This window comes from Mytilus edulis, chromosome 7, assembly GCF_963676685.1.
Source record: "Mytilus edulis chromosome 7, xbMytEdul2.2, whole genome shotgun sequence".
NCBI classification, from domain to species: domain Eukaryota; kingdom Metazoa; phylum Mollusca; class Bivalvia; order Mytilida; family Mytilidae; genus Mytilus; species Mytilus edulis.
The window spans coordinates 64832453-64847131 of record NC_092350.1 but is presented as its reverse complement, the minus strand read 5'-3'; the positions used below and the strand labels follow the sequence as shown (position 1 = coordinate 64847131).

Genomic DNA, 14679 nt, shown 5'->3' with positions numbered 1-14679 from the left:
CTTGTTCGTGTTGTTCAGTCTTTAGTTTTCTATTGTGGGTTTTGTGTACTATTATTTGTCTGTTAGTCTTTTTCTTTTTTAACCACGGCGTTGACAGATTATTTTCGACTTATGAGTTTAAATGTCCCTCTTGATTCTTTCGCCTCTCTTTTAAATAATATTTGGATTCATTCCATTGTCTTCGATTTTGTTAGAAGTATATAACAAAATGTGTTGAAGGAATTGATTTTTATAGCATACCATTCCTAGTTTTATTTTATGTTGAATGATAGCAGTTATCTCGTTTATTCCATTGACGTACATCTACTATCAAAAAACTTATAATTTGATTAAAAAAAAACATATAATAAGCCTATGAAAAGAGTGGAATGAACTGTTTTTAGTATTGAAAATTCCTCGGATGCTTTGATTCAATTGATAGTTTTGACTTTTCCACTCTTCATACTACACTTCAACACATTTTTTATCAAAGGAAGTTTTCCTAATTAACTAAATTGCTGTTTCAGAAATCTGATTGCGAAGTTATGTGCTGCATCTTTTATAAAGCCTAAAAGGTAAATATGTTACATATACTGACTATATATGAGAGGAGATGATTAAATTGTTAATTTTCTTCTCGACAACATTCATGTACGTTTAAGCAAACAAAAACCTTTCGACTGGTTTTAGGAATTCCTCTGGATACCAATCGTGTATCATTGATAGCAGACGTGTTCCTGAATTGAATCACATTGTATAGCAAAAACTCAGTAAAGATGCGTCTAAATTAATTGATATAATAAACAACACCGTTATATTGATGATATTTTTGGGGGTTACATAGGCAAGAATTTTTGCAATATACCGCCGCAATTTACTAAACAGAACTTACTTTATCTACATTAAATATTTAATAATTGTTCTTTCCTAGATGTAGATATTTCACTTTTAAACGAGAAACTCTAGTAAAAAAATAACGACAAAATGGATGATTGTTGTTCAGTATTGTTAATTTTCATTTTTGGACGGTGATATATCTTTGGTACAGTCTAACGGTGTAAACCTATACTAACTTTTCCTCTATGCTTATGCCTGTACCTTCGTTTTGGATTTCATAGGGCGTATTCTTAGTATTACTGGGAAAGTATTTTAAAGTCAAGGATTTCCTTAGCACAAATTACTTCAAACCCATACTAAATTATTCCAAGAACACAAATATTGCGTTTGCAAGTATGGCCTTACCTGTAGAAAACATATTTCAAATGGAATAGTACATCCTAAGTTTTACGATGATATTGTTTCCTGAGCCCGCAAATTTAGAGGCGATCTTAACTCTTTACCGTTCATATGACCCGAATTCGGGTCATAAGCACTTTTTTGCGAAAAATTTAAATTCAAACCTTAAGTTCTTTGCCATTTGACTATCAACAGATTTCACCAAGGACTTAAACAAAACCTGTGAGTTTCAGCTTCTCGTTAAATTGCCAGTTGTGTATTTTAGGGTTGATCTTTGTATTTAAATATTTCAATTAAGCTATCATCGTTTAAAACAAATCATCTAAAAATTTAATAGAAAAACTTAAGAATTATGTCAATCTCGAATTTTGAAAATATTGTGTTTGGTTTCAATAAACCGCACAAATCGGTCACTTATGGGTTTTTTCTTTTTAGCAACTATTTCTTAGAAATTCTGGCCATACCTGTATAAAAGTACATATTAAGGTTCCATAGGCCAAATAGTATAAATAAAATACATTTCTCACTACTTGTGTAACTTTTTTTGTAAAACAATCATAATTATACCCCCCCTCCACAAATTTCCCCCTAGTTTACACACCGTCCCACATGGTGTGTTCTTTTAAAGATGTTAAAAAATGCAGTTTTTACGTTTTTCTGGATATCTTATTACAATCTAATATTTGTATGTGTAAGGTCAACTTATTTTTTTTTATTACAAATAACATTGAAATAAGTATGAATTTAATCAATTTTAACCGTCTGGTTCCGTAGCCGAAGGGATGCATCTCAGGCTAGTAATCAAGTGATCAGGGATCGTATCCAGCAAGGGTGTATATCAGGTAAAAAAAACCAATACCAAATTAAATAACTTGACTTGACTTTAATTTAAATCAAAAATTGCTGTTTCTCACATAAATAGACCATGCAGGGTTCTTTTTCGTTGATATGTTATTCCTAACATTGTACTTGAATGCTCTGTTGATAATATTAATGACATTTTGTATCGAAATTTTACAATTTTCATAGTTTTTTTGTTGTTGTCACGTGACATTGGACTTATTATCACGTGATCAAATATATATTAAAAAAAATCACAAACCTATCAGTAATATTACTGAAAAACTATTGTCTATAAAAAGTCTTAGTTGATAAGTCTACTAACAGTAATAAGAAAGTTATGATTGATTGAAATTTAATCGTTCCTTTGCGGCAAAAAAGTACAATTTTTGCCGAATGGTAAAGAGTTAATAAAATGTATCAATCCTTGAATTTAGTTTCTTATAAAAAAAGGTTATGATTCAACACTGTCATAAGATCTTTGAATATTGTTTATATTGTCATAATGATTTTGTTATCAGTAAATTAAACCATCCTTATAGTATTGTTATACACGTATGCACACAAAAAGTATTCATGAGTTTTCATTAGTCGTTAGTCGCTTAGCTAGCTATAAGTTACTAAAGCTTGTACACAGGTTAAATAAGGGGGGAAATTTGATGGGTTAACTTCCAGTGATGGTTATTTTCTTATATGCAATGAAAGGTTATGTGCATATTTTTTTTATAGAACATGGACACAGGATATAAATTTACTCATGCCAAGTCTTTCTTTATTTGGAACAAAGATAAATTTTGTCCAATTTTTTAAAAGAGCCAATTGGTATCTACAAATCTTATCTTAACTTGTATTTCTAGTTGATATGTTTTTATATATCCGTGCTAGGAAACAAATAAGAAAAAGCCCGTTTAATTTTCAAAGGATATTATATATTGTTTAAATATAATATTTGAAAGGCTAACAAGTATTTAAATTTATTTAAAAAATCAAAATGAATAGACGTATAAACCTATTATTCAGCTTTTCAAATAGTACAGCTATCATAATAAAAACCTTGAACGATATATAAGTGGTTAAGTCGGAAAAAGCTAAACGCCTATAATTCTATAGTTAATACGTTGAAACATTTTGAAAATGTTACTTGTCTAATAATCAAACGTTTAGATTCAAAAGTATTCTCCATTAGTAAGAAATGTTTAAGCACGTATTTTTGAAGAATATTACACCATATAAATTGATGATCAACAATTGATGTTTGATGAATGAAATCACTAATTGTATGAGACTTTGCATTCAATATTTTTGTTCTTCATATTTCGATTTTCTTTAGAAAGATTGGTAGATACCAATTGGCAAGTATAATATGATTTTTAATTTCAGTTAAATGTTTGACAAATGATGCTATTGACTTGTTATAAGTTTTTTAATTAACCTAAAATTTTGGTCAAACAAGGAGAAATACAGTGTATATCAACGTAGTTGTTCTTCTATTTAATTTCTCATTTAACAAGTCTTATAAGGATGTGAACATTATGAACTGATTGATATTTCAGTTTCAAAATCATATTTTATTTATGTGGTGTAATTAACTTTAAACTAGCTTTCAACTACAATCCCTTTCCCTTTTAACGAATGTGACCTACCGAATAAGACTATTTACCAGGTTTGTAATAACATGGGCAACACAGTGGGTGCCACATGTGTAGCATGATCGGCTGACTCTTTCGAAGCACCTGAGATAACCACAATTTTTTGCTGGGGTTCGTGTTGCCTAGTCTTTTTTTATGTTGTATCGTGTTTACTATTATTTGTCTGTTTTTTCTTTTCTTTGTTAGCCATCGCGTTGTCCATTTTTTTTTTTCAATCTATGAGTTTGACTGTCCCTCTGGTATCTTTCGCCCCTCTTTTTCAGTGACTGTAAGTACTCTTAAGTCGTAAAACGTATACATGTAAAATTGTGAATGTTGAAACATTGGAAGCAGTTTAATTATAAAACAAAACAGTTCTCTCTTCATGTTTATATTAACAGTGCTTCACTATGCAACTCATTTTAATAACATCAGTGGAATAAAATACATTTGAGTTTTGTACTAAAAAAAACATTTGAGATTGTTAGAGCTCAATGAAATTCAACTTCGCACTTGCTTTGTATATTGATTGAAGCGTAATGACGAGTTAAAATCTCAATCATAAGAAGTTTGTACGATCACAGACAATTGAATCAGATTGGATTAAAAGAATTACAGACAGTCTTTTCTCTCGGTCTTAATCATGGAAATTAGTAATATATCAGCATGTTGAAGAACCGATTATGTTAACATTTTTCATATAGTTTCTTAAACTGTTCGTAAAAACAGTTATCATGGGCGTAGAGTAAATCGCAATCAAAGATAATTTCGTACCAACTGTACAAGTATTTCGAACCCATTTACAATGAAAGACATTATCTGTTAACTAAGCTCTGTTATTTACCTGTTGATAAACTACATGCATTCTAGAGGATTGCAACACAATTCCTTATTGCAGCTCTAACTATAAAATCGTCTAATGCATGATTGTGGTTTTTTTTATTCTAAATTGTTTCCTATAATTAACCAACCTGAAGATCATAAAAAGCATTTTTTTTAAATCAAATATGATCACAAAGGTTTTGAATTTGAAAATATTGCCGGTATTTTTTGTGAGCATTCTGTTACAGAATAAATTCCTGGATATTTCCGTAAAACTGAACTCTTTTCATTTATTAATATAATTACAAATAATCTACCCGGAAATATGTGTTTAATAATAGTGAAGTGTGTAAAGATTTAATATCATAGAAATACACCATGAAATAGCAGCAATTTCGAATACATTTATGATCCCAGTTCCCATGATATAATAGGAGATCGTAACATCGTTCATAACCGTGAGTTGAAATCATTCAACAGAAAGGACATATATATCGTCCCCCGACAATTAATATTTGGGTTGAGTGTCATATCATCATAGACGACTCATTCTGCATTAAATTGATCAAACGAAAGGGGAAAAAATACAAAAATCCTTAGATGCTTTTCCTAATTCTGTAATGAACATAGTTGATATTCGTTTTAAACCTTTTAAAGAACATTTTCTTTATAACAGCAATCATAATAGCTATATTTCTCGTATAAAACATAATCTAAAACAAACTCGCCAAGGAGTTTGATTTTGTCCCGGCTGATAAGGCCGCTAATAATTTCATTACTGTTTGACATAGATTTTACATTGAGGTTCTGCAACCGGAAATGAAGAATTCACCAACATTCAAACTAATTTGACTCCATTTTCAATAAATGACATGTAACAAACATACAATTTTAGAAACCTCTTTTCAAGCTGAACCAAAGACAAAAAAAGTTCCAACTAGCTCCCGAAGCTGCGCATTACACCTTACAAATAAGATTTATTCCGTCTTCAAGCCATTGTTCCACTACGAAACCGATTATTTGTTGTATACAACATGATCAATAAATTAGATCACCCATCAATACTAGTTCACTTGGTACTATCAAAAGCCTGGTAATAAGTTGTTTAACAAAGGACATTGATAATAATTAAACTAATTACTTTTGGAGTGTTAAAATTTGTTGGAAGTACTTGATAAATTGCATGTTTATATTGGTGATTTTAATCTGTTTAAAGTTTTAATTTTTCTACCCTTTATACCACTTTGCCCCATAATCTTATTAAGGAAAACTCGTTTAGGTCATCTTCCAGTAACAACAATGTCAATTAGACCTGCTTTGAAACTGTAAATGCCCTTGAATATTTGCTGGATAACATTTGTGTTTGCTATGGAGATTCCGTATATCGGTATTCCAATGGGCACTTACTTTGCACCACTTATCTGGACCTAATACTGTATTGGTATGATATACAATTTAAGACAACATTTTTGAAAACCTATCGAAACAACATCTAAAAATACCACTTTTATATATTTGGATGATGTATTGGCTCTCAGTAATTACGACTTCAATCTGTACACCAAAGAGATTTATCCTGATGAATTTACTTCAAATAAAGCGAATACTAAAAATTAACACTGACCTTTCCTGGATCTTAATATATATATATCCCTCGCCGGGACTCGAACCCATGCTACTGAGATATCGTGACACCAAATTGCCTGCACTGTAGCCGTCCCGCTAGACCACACGACCACCTGGGCGTCATAAAAATGAAGCTTTCGGTGGCTTGGTGTTACCTTTCCACGTCAGTTTTAATCTAGCGTCGTACTACAATACATGATATATAAGGCATGCAGATGTTATTTTTACAGATCAGCTAAATAATCTATAGCAAAGGATCCTACAAATTAATGAAAGATACAGTCACAGAAATAATTATATTTATAAGTACGTCTGAACCAGTGACAACTCTACAACAAATTAGGATCCTTTGCTACAGATAATTTATCTGATCTATATTATGACAGCTGTGGCGTTCCATACAATATGATTGTCGTTAATCAATTGTGTTTCTTTCGTGTGTTTTAGGTGAAATATTATATTTCTGTCAGTGCCGACGTCATCAAGCATGGCAGCACTGAGCCAGGAAGGAGATCGTTTCAAACGTGCTGAAATGCTGATTGATATTGGAACAGACGCTCTTCGATTAAAATTTGATGAATTGCTTCCAACAACAACATTGCAAGAAACCCTTCAGCCTATGAAAAGTGTCATGAAAAGGAAAGCAAGTCGACCACACGTTGCAATTCTATACCCGACAAACGGTAAATAAATGACAAAGACTTTGAATCATCATATTTTTTTTAAATGGCTATAGTATGTATGTTAAAAAAGAAAAGTTCATTCGTTTTCTTGAATGTCGGGATTGACTTTTTATTGGAATCATGTTATCACCACAATGCCATTTGGTCAATATTCTGTGTTAGTTTTTCTGATAATATATCAAAATTAATGTAATAACTGATATATAAGAAAGTATATTAGGGCCATCCTTTTTTTATTATTTTATCAATTTCGACTTTAATCGTGGAATTATCAACATCGATCTTGGAAATTCCACCTATAATCTTGAAATCATCAACTTTAAATATATTAAACTTGGAATTATCAATATTACATTTTCAATATATTTCTAAAGTCTTGTATAGATTCACGTAGCCTTATATACATGAAGTGGACATAACTTTCGAATCATGGATATACGTGGATACGACACAAATATATGTCAAAAAAAATTATATGAATATGACACTTTTAAATTACATTCTATTTTATTATATGTATTGTTCTTTCATAACTTTATATCGATTTTAGGTTTGTTTTACATATCTTATATAATTATGTTATTGGAAATCTTCTATTAATGACCAATAGTAGTATTCCAATCAATAAAGGACTTCACATTTACAAAAATATAAAATCCTTGCATCTGTGCATTTCAAAGTACATCTTTCAAATCTATTTCCAAATGACAGGAATGAATTCCGGGACATTATGAATAATGATAACTTGAATATTGTATATAAGTAAAGGTTATTCTTTTTATATACTAACATAAATATATATTATATATAACACTCAGAAACGTGTCCTTCCCCCCCAAACGTGTCCGATTTCCCCAAACGTGTCCACATCGACGTCACTGAACTGTAAAACATGTATGGGTGTCCAAACGTGTCCATTTTTCAAATAACCCCCAAACGTTTCCAAATGTGGACTGGCTCCCGGTATGATAATACATTTGTAGAACCTATCTAAATTTTTAACATGATGTAAATCAAATAATGCATGAAATATTTGGCACATGACGTTATGTTTAATCGTGTGTCTTAAGTGATGCTCGAAACCTAAAATTTATTTAAAAAAACTGAATAACAGTTTATGATTTGATGAGCTTTTAAAATATCAGAACTGTTGAATAAATGGAAGTAAATTTTGCTGAACGATCGCCGTCGGATTGATATAAAAGACATCACCGGAGTTTATAATACACAAATAATTTACACAGTAAACAATTAATCCAACTACCTTTAATTTTTTGTATGTTCGCTATTAATGAGCAAGAAATACTTGTAACTGGACCATAAGCAATTTTAGTCAAAATTTAATTCATATGATACAGATTGAATTTGCAATTATGATAATCATTAACAACCGGCATTGAACAAACTAATGCTAATAAATGACTACCTCATCAATTGCTTCCCTCTTAATAGAATTGCCGTAAACGTTATCGATTTCATTTAAGAGATACATGTATTAGCGCTTAAAGACGTGAGACGTTCTGGCGTGTAATAGTGGACACGTTTTGGCGAATAAAAATTATCGGACACGTTTGGGGGTTCTGAAATCGGACACGTTTGGGGAGAATAGACACGTTTGGGGGTATCAGACACGTTTGGGAGTGTTACATAGGTACCAAATATTATTTAATGTTATATAAAAATGGTTACCGTAACGCATCTGGAAGCGAAGTGCATTTTTTGACAGAGGCGCGATTCCAGTCTGATAATTCCAAGATTAATTTGGATAAGCTAAGATTAAAGTTGATAATTCCAAGATGGAAGTCGACAATTGAAAAAAAAAATGAAATGACTCTAATACGCTTCCGTAGATATGTAACACATGGCTCGCATTATCGTAAATCTCCAGATGACGTAACACTTGTATTGCTCTTTCTGATATCGATAATGTGAAATCGCAACAGAGGAGAGTGAACTTTGCGTATGATCTTTTTGCAGATCATTGAAAAAGAAAGATTTTCAAAAAGTCATCAGAGAAACACATTTTAACTTTTGAAACATGTATCTCAATACGATATGTCTCCATTCTCGACAGTACATTTTCAACTATGTTTGGGAAGAGATATGTGGTATCGCACTCGATACAGTAGTAGTATTTATATTATAACCTAATTTGTTTGATTTTTTGTTTGTTTTTTGTTTTTTGTTTTTTTTATTTTGTTGTAAATTTACTTATTAACACATTTTTTAAACATTAAAGTACGACATTTCGAAATAATTTAGTAAATTTGTTTTTTGTTTGTTTGGGGTTTTTTTGGGGGGGCGGGGGGTTCTAGATCTGATCCAGTTAGCTAGAAGCTAGATATACTACCATTATTCTAATTGAAATCGTCTTTCATCAGGGGGCATTGGATCGCATATTTTCGCGAAAGTACAAACTAATACTAGTAATTCGTTTTAAAACCAAAAGTACAGGTTTTAAACATTAAAGTACGACATTTCGAAATAATTAAGTAAATGTGTTTGAAACATGGCTGTCTAAAACCAGAAAAACTATGATATGTTTTTACTCAGAATTTCGACACAAACATGTGTCAATGCCATTACAAATGTTACCTATATTAAGAGACTTTACTTGGTGTCCTTTTCTTAACAACACTTCTGGGCATGATGTTAAAGAATTAAAAAAATATTTTACCAAGTATCATTTAATATACAACAATTACAACAAAAAAGCTTAAAAGCTTAAAATTCAAATTCAAAGACATAAGTATCTATCCCTAAAGTGTCGGTAAGTAAAATTACATTTTTTTTTAGATCCCTATAGAATGAAAAGCAGATAATAATATGGAAATTGATAAGACAATTTGTGTTTTTTCGATTTAAAAAAAAATACATGTATTATCATTCAAAGTTTAGAGGCTTTCAACAAATCATAATTCTATTAATGGTTTTTCAGGCACTGTGTTGTCCATGAATATGGACTTGACGTTAATGGCGTTTGTGTTACGAATCACTGAAAAAGTAGCGGCACCACATTCTTCTACCTTTGACGACAAACCTCACGAGCATGAAATAAGTGATGGAGCTGATGTTGCCCGATTAAAGTTCTTTAGAAATGCATTAGTTCATGCAAAAGTCAAGGAACTAAATGAGCAAGAATTTAATGAAATATCGAAGACTTTGAAAAAGGTAATTCAAAATAGATAATGACTTTTAGCATAACAAAACATAATGGTGAAATTGAGAATGGAAATAGGGAATGTGTCAAAGAGACAGCAATCCGACCATAGAACAGACAACAGCAAAAGGTCACTAATAGGTTTCCAATGCAGCGAGTAATTCCTGCACCCAAAGGCGTCCTTCAGCTGGCCCCTGAACAAATATTTATATAATAGTTGAGTGATAATAAACGCCATACTTAACTTCAAATTGTACACAAGAAATTAAAATTTAACAAAATACAAGACTAACAAAGACCAGAGGCTCCTGACTTGTGACAGGCGCAAGAATGAGATCTCAACCCTCCCCCTGTACTTCTAGCCAATGTAGAAAAGTAAACGCATAACAATACGCACATTAAAATTCAGTTCAAGAGAAGTCCACGTCTGATGTCAGAAGATGTAACCAAAGAAAATAAACAAAATGATAATAATAAATAAATAACAACATACTACTAGTAGTTAATTGACATGCCATCTCCAGACTTCAATTCAACTAATTGAAAGATTATGTCTTCATAATATGAATATCAGGCACAATCCTTCTCGTTAGGGGTTTAATATTATACCACCATAACATATTTGCCAACAACTGGTTTTTAAATAAATGTGTTTATTTCCAATGCAAAGACCCTATAAACATTTACATATTGAATGAATCCGATGTGTTCAAATAACGATCAAATGAAGTTGAAAATTGAGAGATATGTATACTTTAACAACCTCACAAAATGAGCTATTCAGTGTGACATACATGTAAGCATAATCAGTTTGAAACTGCAACTTAAGAGGAAGCGTCCGTTGTTGTAAAGTTCTATCAGCAACAATACCAGAGGACATGATTATGCAGTGCCACAATTGTCTGCGAAATCGATGTTTAAACTTATCATTTTAATAGAATTGAATTTTATAAGTTTTTTTAGTGTCAGTGTTTTGTGAATTATTGAACCTTCTACTACATCCAAAAAGTCTCATCAATGAATATCGTTTGCTTAAACTTAACCTTTTGGGTTCTTTTATCTATCTGACATCATTGTGTTTGTCAAAAGTATCGAAAGTTTAACAATGTTTAATATTTTCAATAAAACTAGGAATCGTATGTTTTTCATTCTTTATTATGTCTGATTATGGGCATTATGTTATCTGGTATGTGCGTCCGTTCATGCATACGTCCATTTCTCCGCCCGTTCGTTCGTCCATCTGTCCGTTCGTTCGTCCATCCGTCCGTTTGTTCGTCAATCCGTCTGTCCCGCTTCAGGTTAAAAAAAAATATCAAGGTAATTTGTGGTGAAGTTGTAGTCCTATCATCTTGAAACTTAGTACACATGATCCTTATGATATGATCTTTTTTTTTTATTACGGGTTATTTTTTACTAAAGTACTTTAATTTCAGTGACCACTTGCATGTAATTAAGTTGCTTTTTGCTACGTTTATATATTTAAGTAGTGAAGGATCCGCTCTATTGCGTTAACTACAAACCTTATTGCAAAGTACTAGTCTTTAAAATAACTAGTTTTGATAAAGATGTTATTGAAAGATTATATAACTGCTGTTGTATACGGGATAACGAAAGTACAATTTCTAGTCTTTGGAGATTTAAATGCCATTGTCAGTTTATTTTCGATCTATGAGTGTGACTGTCACTCTGGTATCTTTCGCCCCTCTTTTAAATGTATGATAAGATAATATTATTTACATTTTGTTTTCTCTTGACAAATAACTTGTCTGTATGTATGTTTTAATTTCAAAGCGAAATTTATGTTATAACATGTATAAAGAATACAAAAAATTAGATGCGGTTCAAATGTCTTTCAGCAACAAACCACAAAAAACTATCAAGGCGGATAAGCGATTTAAATTAGAATCCATATTTTTACCATGCAATTGTGAGTTTTATTTATGTAGAATATTGTCATTTGTATTAAATATTTCTCTTAAAGGTTATCAAAAGACTCGGAAAATCAAGATTTGATGACCGGATAACGCATATAATGAATGGAAGTCTAGATTACCGTGCAAACAACATTACTTGGCATGCACAGCAAACGATATATTTGTTACCACAGGCAGTTGTTAAGGGGGTGCTTCAACCTGCAACAGTGTTAATTATCCGACAACATGAAAAGCAGCCATTTCAGTGGTCAATTATTGGAGGTACAGTCATATCTGTAATTCATTCACGTGAAGAATTAATTTACTATTTAGGTGTCTTACAGAACATGACTGTTAGATACTGTAGTTGTGTTCTAAACGAACATCCCTTTTTCAAACAAATACTTGCAGAACTCATATCGTATCAAAGAAAACAAAATCATTCACCAAATTATATAAAACCTGTAAACGCCACTACCCCTGAAGATGTTTTGGCTTCAAAATCTACTCTTACTTCAGATTTACCATATATTTATGCACAACGTAGACACGTTGAACACGTATGCAAAGACCAAACAATAAGGGAAAAAAAACTTTTAGAGCAAGAGAATAGCATGAGCTATTCAGATGACATAAACTTTCCTGACTCTCAAAATAGCTCAACTAAAATTGACAATTTTTCAGGATCAAATATTGAAAACAATTTTGACGCTCAATGCCAGAATGTGCTACCATCAAAGTGTCAATCAAATAGTAAATTATCAAGTAATAACAAGGATTTAAAATCCAAGCAGTATATGGAGAATGGAGAGATAGATTTATCACATTGCGTTGAACTTGGAATTGCTGTTACGAATACATCTGATCACCTATCAAATACTGTTCTCCCTAACGCCAGTCAACCAGTTTTAATTGGCAATGACAATGTCGTCACACCCAGAGTTGAAAATCGTGAACATGATGAAGAACGGAATGAATATATAACTTATTTTACGATTTTGTCAGTCTGTATTGCCTCCATTGTTTATTGTTTTCCTAGACTTTGTGACTACTTTAAGTCAAAGTTTATTGCTGTTATTTTAACAATCCTTATTGTTATCTTTGAAGTGTGGTTCATTGACGTCTTTTTTGAAGAGGAAGAATGTGTCGTTCACACTTATGGAATATATTGTCGTCATCAAATTCTATAAAAATCTAATGTCTACAATTTTGTGTCGTATTATTGTTGTCTCAACGACGTTCATCCATAGTCGCCTTTGTCATGTTTGTTAACATATCTCATTTAAATTTATCATTTTGTTCGCGAGTACCATCTATTAATTATGATAAATCTTGTTAATTATAATAGCAAGATAAAGTGAAAACAGGCCAAAACTATTGATATCTCATTGATATATATTATAATATTTGTTATTAGTAACTATGAACTATCGAAGTGATCAATATAATTAAAAAGGCAAGACAACCGTATTGATAAAAACTCGATTAAACTCTTTTTTTAATATGTGTCACAAGTATTTACTTAAATGCAGTATGACTTCTGTACTCGTACACAACAAATTTATTAATTTTGTACAAATGCCTACTTCTGTATTCCTCTCTCCAAAATATGATATTTTAATTTACCTGTGTACGTTGTTTATTTAACGCCACTTTGATTTATATTAATTTTTTTTGTTCATTGTATGTTAACTTGATTTTTTTTAATGTCTTTTGATAGAACTAAGCCATTTCAATTGATATTTTATAGTGTATTTTGTTGTTGTAATTTTACACTATTGTCGCAGGTAAGGGTAAAAGTTTGAGCATGTTCAAACTTTAAAACCCGCTGCTTGCATGCACCTGTTTTAAACCCGGAGCCTGTTATTCAGTTGTTGTCATTGGTTGGTATGGTTCATTGGCGTTTCTTTTTTATTGTTTTTTTATATAAATAAGACAGTTGGTTTTCCTGTTTTACACTAGTCATCGTGTGAGAGTTAGTAGTTTGTTATTCGATGTGAACCAAGGCTCCGCATTGAAGGCCGACATTTGACCTTTTATTGTTAACTTTTTAACCATTTATGGCTTGGATAAAAAGCTGACTCATTGGCACACATCTTATTATCTATATTAAACATTATTACTTATTTGCTTGTAAATCTCTAAATGCAGGGAATCGTAGATACAAATTTCTTGTTTTGGGTTACAATAATTCATATTTTGTGAAGAATCACACTGAATCTTCCAAAAAATATACTGAAGATGATATTATCAAAATGCTGGACTTTTTTGATGACAATATATTTGTTGAGTTTGGAGATTTATATTTAAACAGACAGTCGGTATTCCAATGGGTACTAATTGTGCACCCCTGCTGGCCGATTTGTTTTTGTACTCGTATGAAGCAGAATTCATTCAGAACCTTCTAAAAGACAAAAAGAAAAAGCGAAATTCTTTAATTTTACTTTCCGATATATTGATGATGTTCTATTATTGAATAACCCATATTTCAGCCAATACTCACATCTCATATGTCCCAGCGAACTTGAAATTAAGGATACTACTGATACTAGAAGGACTGCTTCATACCTTGATCTTTTCCTCAATCTTGACGCAGATGAACGACCTCACACGAAAAACTATGATAAACAGGACGATTTCATCTTCCCAATTATCAATTTCCCATTTCTTAGCAGTAACATACCCTCTGCCCCTTCGTATGGTGTTTACATATCACAATTGCTACGTTATTCTCGTGCATGTTCACACTATACGAACTTCATATACAGGAGTGTGCTCCTAACACAGAAACT

General features: G+C 31.5%; 1 protein-coding gene across 7 annotated transcripts in view; it reads left to right on the top strand.

The window, feature by feature from the left end:
* The window catches only part of LOC139481991 (uncharacterized), a 41822-nt gene extending 28728 nt beyond the window's left edge, over nucleotides 1–13094 (top strand). For 4 of the 7 annotated variants that reach the window (XM_071265616.1, XM_071265617.1, XM_071265614.1 and 1 more), the window contains 4 exons: nucleotides 507–554; nucleotides 6579–6814; nucleotides 9753–9985; nucleotides 11956–13094. In XM_071265616.1, the coding sequence (XP_071121717.1) occupies nucleotides 6619–6814; nucleotides 9753–9985; nucleotides 11956–13077 (1551 nt within the window). In that variant the 5' untranslated portion in view covers nucleotides 507–554; nucleotides 6579–6618 and the 3' untranslated portion in view covers nucleotides 13078–13094. The remainder of the gene's footprint in view (nucleotides 1–506; nucleotides 555–6578; nucleotides 6815–9752; nucleotides 9986–11955) is intronic. The other 3 variants (XM_071265620.1, XM_071265619.1, XM_071265618.1) reach the window with 1 other exon arrangement.
* The last annotated feature ends 1585 nt before the right edge of the window (nucleotides 13095–14679 follow it).